Source organism: Notolepis coatsorum (genome assembly GCF_963971535.1).
Source record: "Notolepis coatsorum genome assembly, chromosome: 7".
Lineage (NCBI taxonomy): Eukaryota > Metazoa > Chordata > Actinopteri > Aulopiformes > Paralepididae > Notolepis > Notolepis coatsorum.
The window spans coordinates 99164890-99180716 of NC_140171.1; the positions used below are offsets into that span (position 1 = coordinate 99164890).

Sequence of the window (15827 nt, forward strand, 5' to 3'; positions counted from 1 at the left end):
CATGTTTTCTATGCAAATTTTTTTTCTTCAAAGTAACTAGTAACTGATGGGTTCAGATAAATGTAGTGGAGTAAAAAGTACAATATTTCCCTTGAAATGTATAGTGGAGTAAACGCATAAAGTTCCCTGAAATGAAAATACTCATGTAAGGTACAAGTAGCTCGAAATTGTACTTAAGTACAGTACTACTACTTTCCACCACTGCCTAGGAACCTGAGCCTCCAGGACACCATGAACTGTAGGCTGCAGATCATTTTGTGGCTACAGAACAATCATCCTTTTAATGTATTGTATCAGCACATCAATGTAGCACTAGTTTACCCATATACTCTGTATGATATCATGTGCAATAGTGCTGTATATACTGTATATATACATTTATATATTAATATTTACTGCATATATATATCCATCTGTCTGAATATACCTGCATATGATCCTTCTATATACACCTGCATATAACTCTATGATAGCATGTACAATAATGATTATTTATATATATATTTATATACTGTATATCCACATGTCTGTACATACCTGCATATAATCCTTTTTACATCTGTAGATACTATATCTATATTATCACTTACCTTCTCTTACTAATTACGCTGCTGGCCAGTATGACTAACTACCATAGTGTCTTTATACCTGTATCACTGTACATATTAATACTACAGCTCAGTACATACATCTGATTAGCACTATACTCAGTAGTACTAATTTATATATTTTAATTACCTGTACATTGTATATTACTATTGCACTTTACTGGTAATTTGCACTCTGGTTTGATGTAAAACCAATACATTTGAATCTAATATAACTAATAAATTACCTGACCCTTCTTAGCAAAGGCACTGCAACAATAAACAGGTTCAGTGCCGCCCTAACCATAGCACCAAAATTCATTTCAATGGGACAGTGAAAACTGGGGCCTTGTTTGTTCCAGTGTGTTCCATTAGTTCCATTGAGCAGTTTCATCTACTTTCATGTGCTGTATAACAATGTGCTGTATAACAATGTGCTGTATAATAATGTGATGTATAACAATGTGCTGTATAACAATGTGCTGTATAACACTGTGCTGTATAACAATGTGATGTATAACAATGTGCTGTATAACAATGTGATGTATAACACTGTGCTGTATAACACTGTGCTGTATAACAGTGTGATGTATAACAGTGTGCTGTATAACAATGTGATGTACAACAATGTGCTGTATAACAGTGTGCTGTATAACAATGTGCTGTATAACAATGTGCTGTATAACAATGTGATGTACAACAATGTGCTGTATAACAATGTGCTGTATAACAATGTGATGTACAACAATGTGCTGTACAACAGTGTGCTGTATAACATTGTGATGTATAACAATGTGCTGTACAAATGGACTCATTCATTGAATGTAGAATAGTCAAACTAAATCTTTATTAAAGAAATGTTACATTATGCAACATCATCATTTTGGAAAATATATACAGAATATATAGACATATCTATGTAAAATGTTTAAACCAAATTGCACATTTGTATTGAGCAAATTGAGCACCTTTTTTTTGCAGGCTATTAAGTCCTTAATCAGGGCTGGTAGTTGTGGTCCATTGGATGTAATTTTGCCAAATCAGCATGGTTGATTGCCTTTCACCTTTTACATAATCTAGCTTTGGCATGGGTTGATTGTTTAGATCGCTAGCATGGCTAACGAATGCAAATATTCTAGTCTGTCCCATTGTTCTGACCAGGATTACGTTCCTTTTTGCCTCTGAGTCTGACGTGGACGAGAAACCTGTCTATTCATTTAAGTACGACTGCCCTGTTATGTCATCATCAGTCCTCTTATGTTAGTGCTAACATTAGCTACCAATAATTTGCTAATATCAGCTGCCAAATATTGCAACTAATACTATAATGTTGTGTCCACTGTTAACATTAGCTAGCGTTAACATTTGGCAGGTGATATAGCAGCTTTAATGTTTGGTAACAAATGCTAGTGTTAGTGCAAAATGTATATATGTAACGGTTGTGACAACGTCACCTTAAACTTCGATGCCCAGAGAGAGTTTTGAACCCGGGTCTCCCACGCCGCGGGCAACAGCACAGACCGCTATACCAAGAGGTGAATTCACTGCTTTGTAACATGTCTATGTGTCTTTTGAGGATGAGAGTGAGTTTAACCCATAGCACCGCTACTCACCCCAGCCCTTCGTGACTGCGCTTCACGACACCATCCGTTACATATATATACTGTATATATTATTGTAACGAGCTGGTGGTGTTCAGGCTCGACACGGGATGATATCTGCCACAATATATATATATAAACTCATCACTTGTCTCATCCACATGCAAGGCTTCTAATTAAAAGGTAGCAATGTAACCATTGTGTGTGACTCAATGAGTCAATGAGAGAGAGAGAATGAATGAATGAATGAATGAATGAATGAATGAATGAATGAATGAATGAATGAATGAATGAATGAATGAATGAATGAAAAAGCAGGAAAACCTTCAGTCTGCTGCCAGCTGTGTAGGCTTCCTCCTGTATAACCCAGCTGGAACAACTGCGCTAGGTCCACAGTTTGAAACATTGCTAACGCCCACAGAATACACGCTATTGGCCACAGCATATGCTATTGGCTACAGAATACATGCAAGTACCCACAGAATGCACGTTAGTACCCACAGAATACATTATATTGCCCACAGAATACATGCTAGTAATAATACTAATAATAATGCATTTTATTTATAAGGCGCCTTTCAAGGCACTCAAGGTCGCCGTACAACAATTTAAAAACAGTTAAATTCACAATCACAATCCATTCAAATATAAAATCAGACAAAAAATAAAATCAGACATATGCCTGCCTAAACAGGTGGGTTTTAAATGGGATGATGGAGTCAATGTTCCTGATGTCGGGGGGGGAGGGAGTTCCAGAGGCGGGGGGCAGAGCAGCTGAAGGCTCTTGACCCCATGGTGGACAGACGGGCTGGGGGGACGGTCAGGTTGATGGAGGAGGTAGACCTGAGGGACCGGGTGGGAATGTTGATGTGGAGGAGGTCGGACAGGTATGGAGGGGCGAGGTTGTGGATGGCCTTGAATGTATGGAGGAGGATCTTGTAGTCTATGCTGTGTTTAATGGGAAACCAGTGTAGTTGGCGTAGGACGGGGGTGATGTGACTGATGACAGGGGTTCTGGTGATTATACGGGCAGCAGCGTTCTGGACCAGTTGGTGCTTATGGAGGAGTTTGTGGGGGAGACCAAAGAGAAGGGAGTTGCAATAATCCAAGCGGGAAGTGACGAGGGAGTGGACCAGGATTGCGGCGCTGTTGGGAGTGAGTGAAGGGCGGAGGCGGTTGATGTTGCAAAGGTGGAAGTAGGCGGACCGGATGGTGTTATTGATGTGGGAATGGAATGATAGGGTGCTGTCGAGGACGACACCCAGACTCTTGACCTGGGGGGAAGGGGAAACCAAGGAGTTGTCTATGGTGAGGGTGAAACTGGGGTGCTTGGTGAGTGTGGACTTGGAGCCAATGAGGACTACCTCTGTTTTATCACTGTTTAGTTTGAGGAAATTTGAAGTGAACCAGGATTAGATCTCCTGTAAACAGGCACAGAGGGAAGAGGGAGGGAGGGTGGAAGTGGAAATTGATGTTGTATTTACGGAGAATCCGACCAAGTGGGAGGAGGTAGATGATGAAGAGGATAGGGCCAAGGACAGAGCCCTGGGGAACACCGGAGGAGATGGATGGGATGTGAATGATTTTAACTGAATGAACTGAGTACGACCAGAGAGATATGAAGTACCCACATAATACATGCTAGTACCCACATAATGCATGCTAGTACCCACAGAATACATGCTAGTACCCGCAGAATACATGCTAGTACCCAAAGAATACATGCTAGTACCCACAGAATACATGCTAGTACCGACAGAATACATGCTAGTACAGACAGAATACATGCTAGTACCCACAGAATGCATTTTACTGAGACCAAGCGGGAACAAATCAGGTAGCTTTCCTCCTTGATATTCTAGTGTGCAACACGTTGCTGGCAGCGTCTACATACTCTGGGTCATTGAGGATGAAAGATAAACACCCGTGGCCCCACCAAAGTACCTGCACACAAACCTGAGTTACACACACAAGCAGCTACATCCACATACAAGAACCTACATACAGTATACAGTACAACATACAGACAGACACAGACAGACAGACAGAATAAAACACTCACACACACACAACCTCACATGTACTGTAGACACACACAAACGTCAAACGTTCACTCTACTCTCCATCTTTGTCTCAATATGTCTCCTTCTCTCTTGGTCTGTAGCTACAGGCCCTCTGTGTATGTTTATTTTGCCAACTATTCCCCAGAGCCAGAAAAACCTCTACTTCCATCCGGACCCTACCGCCAAGAAAGTATCAGTCACTTCTACATCTGAGGCAAAGGACCAGGAGAAATAGAACAACAACCTGTGAACTCCTGCCAAGCTGAGATCCAATGTCAGACTGACCTCCATGTGCGTCTAATATACACAAGCCAGGAGAAAAGCATGCACACACACACACAGTAGTTTACTGCTATTGTAAACACTGTCTATAATGGGGTATAACTCTCCAATGCGGAAATAATCAAAGTTTAGTTGGCTCATTCAAGTGAACGTTTCTGGCATGTTTATTCTGCAGTGGTAGATTGTGGAGATTTGTATAGCCTGGGGAGCCTATTTTATAGAATGGCATGTAAGGCTGTGATCACATTGGACACCTTTTTGAACGCGGCTGCGCCCTTTTTCCTATCGTTTTCAATGGTTTTGTTTTGTGACAGACGTCCCGTTTTTGAAGTGGCGCTTTTTCAGGCACTCAGTTGGAACGTTTTCTAAAACTTTAGCCGCAGAGCACACAATGCTAGCTGAGGGATTACAAATTAGACAGCAAAACAAACTAATCGATAATGGAGGAGAAGCAAATTTCGGGCAGTTTCCGACAAACCTTGTTTGTACGAGCAGGTCTTAACCACGACCGAGATATGAACAGCAATGCCTGGAGGGCTGTGAGCAGTAATGTATGTAACCTATATGTTAGCTGAGGTAGCAGCGGCAATCAGTGGTCTCACTTGTGGCGCCCTGTGCTCTTTAGATTCTGTATGTACACTAGGGGTGGGACGATACATCGATCCAGATCGATACATCGATGTAATTATCAACAATCGAATCGGATCGATGCAATGTAATAAGATCGATTCATATCGATACTCTTATTTTGAAAATCCTGTGGCGAGTCTCATATCCGCCCAAGAACAACAGCAGTAGCTCCGTGTGTGTAGACGTTACAGCATAGCATTCTCCCTTTCTGTGTGTGTGTGCGCGCGTCTTTGGAAAGACCGGATGAGGTCAGAGGAGTTTGATGTTTAAATGTTATTTAAACATAAACAATATAATACATAATAAATGTAGGCCTATACATGATCATGCAACATCAACAAATTGTTGTAGGAACGGTTTGGGAGAGGGAGGTAGGGAGGGGTTTTAGGTTGAGTTTTGAGCTTAAAGTTTAAAGCTCAATATATCAAAACGTGGCACTTTACAGTGAACAGGAGGTCTATTTGTATTAAAAACAATAGATTGATTTTCCTTTAAATGTCTGGAAGAGCTCAAAAATACAAATGTCAAATGATATTTTCGTTACCTTTTTTTAGTTGATCTAAATGTTACTGATTGTGTTAAATGGGCATATGATATCATCTCATATCGATTGCAGGCACCTGAATCTAATCTAATCGTATTGTATCGTGAGAGACTTTGTGATATCGGCAAATATCGTATCGTTGTCCAAAGAATCGATATCGTATCATGATGAAACTGGTGATTCCCACCCCTAATGTACACCGCAGCGCCTCGCATTGGAGAGCAAGAAAAAGGTGTCCAATGTGATCACATCCTTAGGTCATATTATTAGCAAATCTAAAAGCACCTCGTATCACTGTTACGCTGATGACATTCAGCTGTAATGTCCCTTTTAAGCCTGACAAAACACATATCTGTTTTGCACAATTGTCTGACTGCTGTGTAGGATTGGATGGCTAACAACTTTTTACAGCTAAACGCAGATACGTCTGAGGTCTATATCATTGCCTCAGATAGCTTCTCTTGATTCTCTATGTACACTGTCACCCTGTGCGTTTGAGCACAAGGAACATGTGTCCAACGTGATCACAGCCTAAAACTAAGTAGCTCATGATCTCGAGTAACAGCTACAGTTCCAGTTCACCGTCTGTCCGTCTCTTCTCTCTACCTCCACCATCTTCCCTCGCTTGTTAATTTTACCCTCTTCTGCCCTCATCTTCCCTTTCCGCTCTCTCTCTCTCTCCATAGGACAGACAAGTGTGGTTAAAGGTCCTCTCTCTGGTTGTAATTAACAGTGAACCGGCACACTGATCTGCATCCTGCTTCTGATGTAAACAAAGACAGCCCTCACTCAGTCAGTGAGAGAGAGAGAGAGAGAGAGAGAGAGAGAGAGAGAGAGAGAGAGAGAGAGAGAGACATGGAGGGATAGAGAGAGAGAGAGAGAGAGAGAGAGAGAGAGAGAGAGAGAGAGAGAGAGAGAGAGAGAGAGAGAGAGAGAGAGATGAATGGCCTTGAAAGCACTTGCAGGCCTGGGCCCTTGACAGTCAACCTTGAACCTCTATCTTAAAGTAAACCTGTCTTTAAACTGGGAATATTGTCATAAACTGAAGCTGAAGGTTTTTCCTTCACTTTTTTCTCCTTTATTGTGCCTATATGTATGAAATTGCAGATAAACTATGTCATTACAGTAAATGAGGGTAACCTCAGCGTCTTACAAGTTTAAAATAAAGGTTTGAAATTAAATTAAACACATTAGGCCTACACGCTGTCACAAGCAGCTGCTCTCTCCGCTTGCTTAGTTATCACCACAGAACCCTTCAAGTTCCAGTTTGCAGATGGCATCGTATTATAGCACCAAGACGATCGGAGCACGCTTTTTGGGGAACCTTTTGATATTCACTTTATAGGTACAGTATACACTGCAGGGATAAGGGGAGATCAATTGAAGTCGCCTAGCGGTTGTATTATTTCAATAGGATTAACTGCAATAGCATCAACTGCCTGGCTGTTGTTAATGATCTTGTAAAAGGATGAAATACAGGAGGTCGTTAGGGTCTACCGAGTGTGAATGTATGCAGTTAAAAGCTTCAATCACCTCACAGCGTTTAATGGGAGACTAATTGAATGCAATTGGGTTCTTAGGTTCTGGGCTTCCCGACGTTCCTAATGAAGGGAGATGTTGTGTAAAAGGCACTGCTGACCCAGGTAGCAAGCAGCTTTTTTACTGTGTGTAATGAAACAGCATCCTCCAACAAACCAGGAAACTATGTTAATGTCCCACTGTGGCTGCCAATAAAGTTTTTTAGATCTCCAGTCATGGCTTAGGCGGGTATTTACAATACCAGTCTGTCTTTCCTCTCGCTGACCTCCCTGGGGACAGCATTACTGCTAATAGGAAAGACATGGGCCAAGCAGATGGGACTGGCGCAAAGCAGACCCATCCACTGTTTAGAGGAACGCCAACATTTTAGGAAAATCTGAAATACCATTTTCTTTCCTCATAGAATCCAATGGATTAACAGTGAGCCAAGTCTTATAAAGGCTGGTGTAATTTGTAGAACATTTTAATGTGGGGAAGAAAGGTCAATTTTATGAAGGATGCTGTGGTGATATTTGGATGTTCCTATTGCAGGGTGAGGACTTTAAAACCATGAGAGAATGTACAGTGGTTTGAGTGTATGTTTTAATATGTATTCCCTTTACACTCAACTTATTTTGGACTACAAAGAAGAGGAAACACATTTCTTTCTTTTTTTATTTACTTTTTGTGGAGCTATCATAAGATACATGAATACTTTGTTCTTAAGATCAAAAGAAGAAGAAGAAGTCAGGCCCCAAAACTGTGAGTGATAGTAACATTTCAGGCTACATAAAGACAAATACTATACAACTATATACATGAATGAAACTGCTCTGCAGTTTTAAGAATATATAACACATACACACTAACACAGTCTTGCACTGATCACAAAGCACCTTGAGTTTTCACTTTGACGTGGTGGTATACCGGTGCATCTCAATAAATTAGAATATTGAGGAAATAATAATTGGTTGCCTCCATGCCACGCCGCATTGAGTCATGCAAAAGAATCACCGACCAAGTATTGAGTGCAATACTTTCCAGTAGGCCGACATTTCTGTAATATATAAATATTTTGTATTGGTCTTATGTAATATTAAAATGTTCTCAGATAAAGAATTTTGGGTTCTCATTAGCTGTAAGCCACAATCATCAAGATTTTAAGAAATAGCGGCTGCGTGGCGCAGTGGGTAAGGCGCTCGCCACTAACGCAGGATATGCTGGGTTCGAGCCCAGCTCTCGCCGTGGCTACCGGCTTGGCCGGTCGTCATACTAACACAATTGGCAGTGTTAGAGGGTGGGAAAGCCGGTGGGTGGGGATTGGACGTTGTGGACAGCGACTCCTACAGGTCGGTTGGGTGACGCCTTTACAGCAGAGACAGGAAGTATTGGGGGCAGCGTGAGCCTCCCACGCGTTACTCCTCGCCACTGAGAGTTCGAGCTGTCTGGTGAAAAGATGCGACAGGCTGCCTCCTCGTGTACCGGAGGGGACACGTGATGCAAGGCTTCTATCCTCACTACAGCCGACCAGTGAGAGGCATAGTCTAGCAACGTTCAAGACAGGGGAGGGAAGAAATTGGAATTACGAAATTGGGATGGGAGAAAAATAGAAAAATAAGGAGAAAAAGTGGATCAAAAAAAAATTAAAATAAGAAATAAAGGCTTGAAATATTTCACTCTGTGTGTAACAAATCTATATAATTATATGATTTTCACTTTTTGAATTGAATTACTGAAATAAATGTACTTTTCCTCGATATTCTAATTTATTGAGATGCACATGTATGTCCTTGATGGGCACGAGGGACAATGTCCTGAAGGACAAAAGGATGTTAAAAGAACCATGCTACTGTAGGTGCGGCTCGGTGGACAATAGGGGCAGGAATTCTGACTCATTTCCCTTTTACCCATGGCAGACATCAGGCTTGAGATAGGTGAGTTAGCTAATCGAGCTTATGCAACGAGACAAAATAGTGCAGGTGATGATTTGATGAATTTAGTTTAAATTACTTTTTTCCAACGTCAACTAATGGACCCCCACCAACAGCCAGTAATTTAAACGTGTAATAGTTCCCATCCCTCGTAGAAACTCCCATTGTCTCCTAACCCTGAAGACTGACGATGGGAGTTGCCTTAGAATTGCAGATGAGTGATATGACCTTGGTTTTTACACTGTATCCCTGAACAGGACCGTTTGCTGAAAGGTTCCTCCAATTCCTCCCCTGGTGTAAGGAATTGGCACAGGACTTGGGATGTAACAAATCCGACTCAAGAGTATCTTCCTCTTCTCCCTCCCCCACACCACTCGTTTCTCACTGGAAGCTTGGCGACACCAGGTACCCGTTGAAGGTGACGTAGACGTCCACTTCGTCACTGTAGACGGCGTTCTCCCGCTCCCTCTTGTAGAGACGCACCCAGACCTCGTCGTTGAGCGCGAGGTTCATCATGACGCTCTGGCTCTGCATGATGGACCTCTCGCTGGGCTGCGCGTAGAGGATCACCTGCTCCTGGTCGTTGTGCATCAGGTGGAGGTACGTCTCCTTGAAGTTCCAGGTGTGTATGTTGACGTTGAAGAAGTAGACGCCGGGCACGAAGCAGTAAAACTTGCCCTTGAACATGTTGAAGTGCTCCTGGAGGTTGACGAACACCGTGTCGAAGACCAGCGCCTGGTAGTATTCCACGCTGTGCAGGGACTTGCGCCTGCCCACCGAGAAGGAGGACTGGGGGATCTTGCAGGCGTCTCCCGGAGTCCCCGCCTGGCCCTTGGTGCCTTTAGGACCCATGGGACCTCGGGATCCAGTCGGGCCTTCCAGACCGGACTTACCGGGTGTTCCTTTGTCCCCTCGGTCGCCTTTATCACCTGAGGATAGTAAGAGAATAAATCAATAAAATGGTTTTTACATTGTTCAAATAATAATAATGACCATGTTTACCTGTAATGTACTTGTTGTAATGTTATATGTTATGATGTAAGTATTGTGTGTGTGTGTACTAGTCCTTTGTCATGTCTTCTTGTAATGTTATATGTTATCATGTACATGTCTGTGTGTGTAGTGTGTACTAGTCCTTTGTCATAGAATAATAGTTACTGCAATGCTGTAGCTAATTGGGGATCCTAATAAACTAAACTAAGCCATTACAATCACAAAGATCAAGAGTATAAACATACTTAACATGGATAGTTACTGTGTCAAATATAGTGGAGAACATTCCATCAAATTACACTTTTATTATATTTTTACCACTTATCCCCACAAAAATGGTCCAGACTTGGAGAATGTCTTGCCGTTTCATGTGCTTTCCGACAACTCAAAAATGTCTCCCACGCATTTCATTTGACAATGAAATCCAGGTGCATTCTAACCGCTCACAAGAGCATGATTTACATACAGACAAAATCCGTTTCAATCCATCAAGCCTGTAGAGACCTAGAAATGTGCATGCGAGTCCGATTTGAACATTTCCTTCATGCTAGTTCAAGGATTTGGTTTTATCTAAACATATCCAACACCTACAAATATGTCCTGATCAAATTTTTTTGCTCCCGATCCGATCCCGATCATGTGATTTTGAGTATCTACCGATACCGATCTTTCCCAATCCGATCTTTCATATTAGTAACCGATTAAAAAAAAAGTAAAAAAAAGAATTATAATAAAAAAAAATCTTTTTTCTATTTTTCTCCCATCCCAATTTCACCTCGCCAATTCTTCTTTCAATTCTCCCCTCCCCTGTCTCGAACGTTGCTAGACTATGCCTCCCACTGGTCGGCTGACGTTATCCAGGTGAAAAGTTAACTTCATTCAAGCGAGGCATTGCAACCGGAGTAATCTAAAAACTCCACCTCCAACCTGCTGCTTCATGGGAGCAATGGTGCCATCGTCTGTAAAAATCAGGTGACTGCAACTTCTGCAACTAGTGGATGTCCCTCATCCTTGACATAAATAATTTGATGTATAATTAAATCAAAGGAAATGCGTTTGTTTTGGCTAAATTCTTCTGCTCTGTGTGACAATAAATAAATGAATGATGATATGCAATTTAAAACCAAAACTAAGGCCTCAGTATGAGTTTAAGACGTGAACATGGTCATGTTTGTTGAATTAAAAAAAAAAAAAAAAAAAAAAAAGGTTTCGATCCCAATCTTCTGAAAATCACGTGATCGGATCGGGACATCCCTACCTACAAACATATCCAACATATACAAGACCTAATGTTCTGACTCAAGTGCTGTTGTGTGACCCGGTGTGCTGACTGAGAGGGTCTCAGGAACATAATCCTCCTCAGGATTGGAGTTAAACACGTCTGCTCTGTGTAATCCACACTGCAGGAGCCAAACAGAGCCCTAGCTGCCCCACCATGACCAATGTCATCAGAGCCCACAGGAGGACATTAGTTTCACTGAAATGCCTGTGGGCTGACTGGTCTGAGGTAATCCGCACAGGTAGATCCAACATGGAGGCTTTACTGTCCAACTGTGGCCAGTGACCACAGGAGGAGTGTGTTACTCTAAACAAAGAAGTTTCCCTGCACCTGATGACCATAATGGGCGTGATCCCTGATCCTCCAATCAAATAACAACCTCTCGAGTCTGCAGGTCCATTCTTGCCCTGCCTCTTTGTAAATGGTCTTAATATAGATGAAGCTACCCTAATAGTTACTGTAGGTCAGATTTGGTTTTAGTCACAGAAGTGAATTTTAACCAAAAAACTGTTCTAACCTAACAAGGTTAGAAATTGGATAATGTAGACCATTTACAAGAATATGACCTTTAATTAAAAAAATCTACTGCATACCTATCTAGCTTTAGGAACCTACTACCTTTAACATTTGAATATCTAAGGTATTAAAATGTTACCCCTCTGAGTGATATTGTAGACCATGATATGGGTGATGATTAACCTGAGGGTTAATACTGTCCGAAGGGCAACCGGGAAATAGATAGTGGTGTCTCAGCCAGTAAGCCGTGGGAGTAAGAATTCCACTGAACGATTGCCTCGATGAACCAAAACAAACACAATGCAGAGGATCGAGAGATAATACGGACTGAGTCGATGAAGGCTGATAACGACCGACGACCGGCTGGAACACCGTTTTCTTACATACTGTACACAGGAGATGGATAAATCATCTATTTATTTATCTATCTTGAAACTTGAAACTATCCATCTTTCTCTCTTTCTTTGGTTCTTTCTTTCTTTCTTTCTTTCTTTCTTTCTTTCTGTCTTTCTTTCCGTGTACTATTACTCCACACTTCAGCTCTGCTGGGTACAGTAAGTCTCTGGTTTCACTGGCTGCCGTCTTGCTCTTCCTGAGGTTTGATGCAACTGATTGTGGGTTAAAGGTTCAAGCCAATCACTGCAGCTTTGTGAGTTCTGTAACTACACACACACACACACACATGTGCACGCCACGCCACGCACGTACACACAAACACACACAGATTGTTTTTTGGACTTCCAGCAAGTGAGTCATTGCAACAATTTCACATACACACCCATAAACACACTAATCTCTGTGTGTGTGTGTGTGTGTGTGTGTGTGTGTGTGTGTGTGTGTGTGTGTGTGTGTGTGTGTGTGTGTGTGTGTGTGTGTGTGTGTGTGTGTGTGTGTGTGTGCGTGCGTGCGTGCGTGCGTGCGTGCGTGCGTGCGTGCGTGCGTGCGTGCGTGCGTGCGTGCGTGTGTGTGTTCCGTGCCAGGTGATGGGGCCTCCCTCGTTGCACAGCTGCATTTAAACAATGTTGTATTATTTTGTAGAATATAATTTAGAAATGAGAGCAACGCTGCAGCTCCACAGTCCCAGGGGTTGAGCTTTTGCTCAAATGGATCTAAGATGCCCCATTTATTTCAGACCAATTGTCTACAACTGTGTGAGTGCATGCATTTTGTATGCATGAGAATGTGTGCACACCCACTACTAACCCCCCCGTGTGTGTGTGTGTGTGTGTGTGTGTGTGTGTGTGTGTGTGTGTGTGTGTGTGTGTGTGTGTGTGTGTGTGTGTGTGTGTGTGCGTGTACATTCACATGCGCATATCCACACAAGGTCTGTGCTTATTTAGGGCGGTTTCAGGTTTGACTCTGGTTTAGGGTTCATAGTCAGGGCTGTTTCAGGGTTGACTCTGGGTCAAGGTTCATAGTCAGGGCTGTTTCAGGGTTGACTCTGGGTCAAGGTTCATAGTCAGGGCTGTTTCAGGGTTGACTCTGGGTCAGGGTTCATAGTCAGGGCGGTTTCAGGGTTGACTCTGGGTCAGGGTTCATAGTCAGGGCGGTTTCAGGTTTGACTCTGGGTCAGGGTTCATAGTCAGGGCGGTTTCAGGGTTGACTCTGGGTCAGGGTTCATAGTCAGGGCGGTTTCAGAGTTGACTCTGGGTTAGGGTTCATAGTCAGGATGGTTTCATGGTTGACTCTGGTTCTTTGCTAAGATTAAAGATTAAATCGTTCCTTCTCTCTGTCTGTATGTCTCTTTCTCTCAGTAGCCCCCCCCCCCCCCCCCCCACCTGCCTTAATCATGGCAGATGTAATTTGTACAACTTGTCGCCCCGGCTTGGCTGTCAGTAGGCCTGTGTGTGAACCTTGAACGACATGTTTTATTATATTGATTTGTTATATTGTTTACGCTGCTTTTTTTTAACTACCTGTACCTCCCCTCCCCCATGCTGTTATGAGGCCTGCATTTCCCCAAGGGGATCAATAAAGGAATATCTTATCTTATCTTATTTTACTTACAGTAGCAATCAGTTTCCTCCATTCATAACTCAAATATGGGGTCAATGTGTTTGTTTTTTATCTGTGAATACATTCCACTGTCTACTTTAAAATCTATCAGTATACTAGTGACCATGCAACGTAGGATCCTGCTCAATACTCTTGTTTTCCATTGTTATAGTTATAGGTGCTGTATTGTAGAATATGCTGCTCAGTGCAACCCCCCCCCCTTTAACACTTTGAGTGCCAACGATGAGATTTCTCATCCTAACTCGCCATGTGTTGAGTGCCAATGACGAGTTTTCTCGTTATTTAATCGTTATTTCTTTTATTAGCGATATCCATTCATTTTTCATCCATTCAGCCTGACGTTATCATTGGGAATGGCTCTGAGCTCGAAAAGGGCAAATCCCGGATGGTAATGCACATCATTGGATTGGATTGAGTGGCCATGTGCATCAGAAAAAAAGTTTGGGTGCAGTGTCGTGTTACCAGATTGACTGAAGACCCTCAGAGCAGCGTCGATTATGTGTTTATGTGTGATTATGCTGGCGATCAGGAATTGGATTAATCTTTTTGCAGAACATCTGATGTGAGGTAAGGACTCTATTTTACCAGTATTGGGTTAATCAGATGTTTTTTTTCATAGCGATCACAACGTGTCTGTGTGTGTGTGTGTGCGTGTATGACGTTAGCGCTGACCAGGTCATGGATAATAGATTTTTCAGCCCGCTTCTCTAGCGTGCATAAGTACACATATACTCTCGATAATCTAGCGTTTATTTGAAAACAATTCATAAATCGGCCGAAAAATTACAACGTGTTTTGTGTATTCCACTAAAGGGCTATTATCGCGGAATTTCTCTGAAATTACTAGAACTCTCCGAAACTATACGTGTATTCAAAACGGTATAAAACGGAAATGTACCAATGAAAAAACTATCCGTTTCGTACATGTTGACTGCAAGCAAGTCATTGATAAGCGAGGGGTGTTTTAGACCCATAGCCATAATTTAAAGGGGACCTGCATTGCTATTCCTAGCACTATTTGGGCAACTTTACACAATTCCTGTGAGTCTATGGAAGACATCTGTAAGGTTTATTTAAAAAAAAAAAATCATTGTTTTATATTTCTAATGGAGTACTCAAAAGCATCATTTTCCAGCCTCAAGATTTCAGCCTGTTATTGGCTGGGCTCCGCCCATAAGCACTTTCAGTGACAGTCATCCACACAGTCTGCGAGTGGCAGACAGAGAGAGAGAGAGAGAGAGAGAGAGAGAGAGAGAGAGAGCACTGTGTAAACACAGCTGCGTGCGAGATACGCAGGTCCCCTTCTCTTTCTCTCTCTCCCTCTCCCGTTTGAGGAAGTCTTACACTGTGCCGCGCGCTACAGCTATAGACGGGTGTTAGAAGTTATGCTCCCGAAGCATCGAGAGAGAGAGAGAGATAGAGAGGGGGAGAGAGAGAGACAGACCGAGAGACGACAGCGCGACGCGCGTGTGTGTATGTGTGCTCTGTCGTGAGGGTCTATCTGATTCTCCCTCTCTCTCTCTCGCTCGCTCTGTCAAACCCCGTTTGGTGCGCTACAACCACGGAGCCAATCAGATCACTATCCGCTCCATCCTCGCCACGTGACGTCAAATCAGAATGACCTGATTTTTTCGACCAGGAAAATGACCTGGATGACGGCAATCCGCCAATATGGTATTTAGAGACACAAACACATTGATACTAACTCCTATTACTATAATACAATGCTAGACACTGAAAAAATACATTTATAATGCATGTCACCTTTAAGATAGTTTAAGCGTTCGCAAATATCCCCGACCTCCCATTGACTAAAGCGCTGGCACTCAAGGGGTTATCTGGGCAAAGGGGCATGGCACCCAATGTG

At 42.5% G+C, this 15827-nt stretch overlaps 1 protein-coding gene across 1 annotated transcript in view; it reads right to left on the minus strand.

Moving 5' to 3' along the window:
* Nucleotides 1-1418: 1418 nt before the first annotated feature.
* Nucleotides 1419-15827, minus strand: part of c1qtnf6b (C1q and TNF related 6b) — a 74754-nt gene continuing 60345 nt past the window's right edge. The window contains exon 3 of the mRNA XM_084318982.1: nt 1419-10085. Within this exon, the coding sequence (XP_084175108.1) occupies nt 9538-10085 (548 nt within the window). The 3' untranslated portion in view covers nt 1419-9537. The remainder of the gene's footprint in view (nt 10086-15827) is intronic.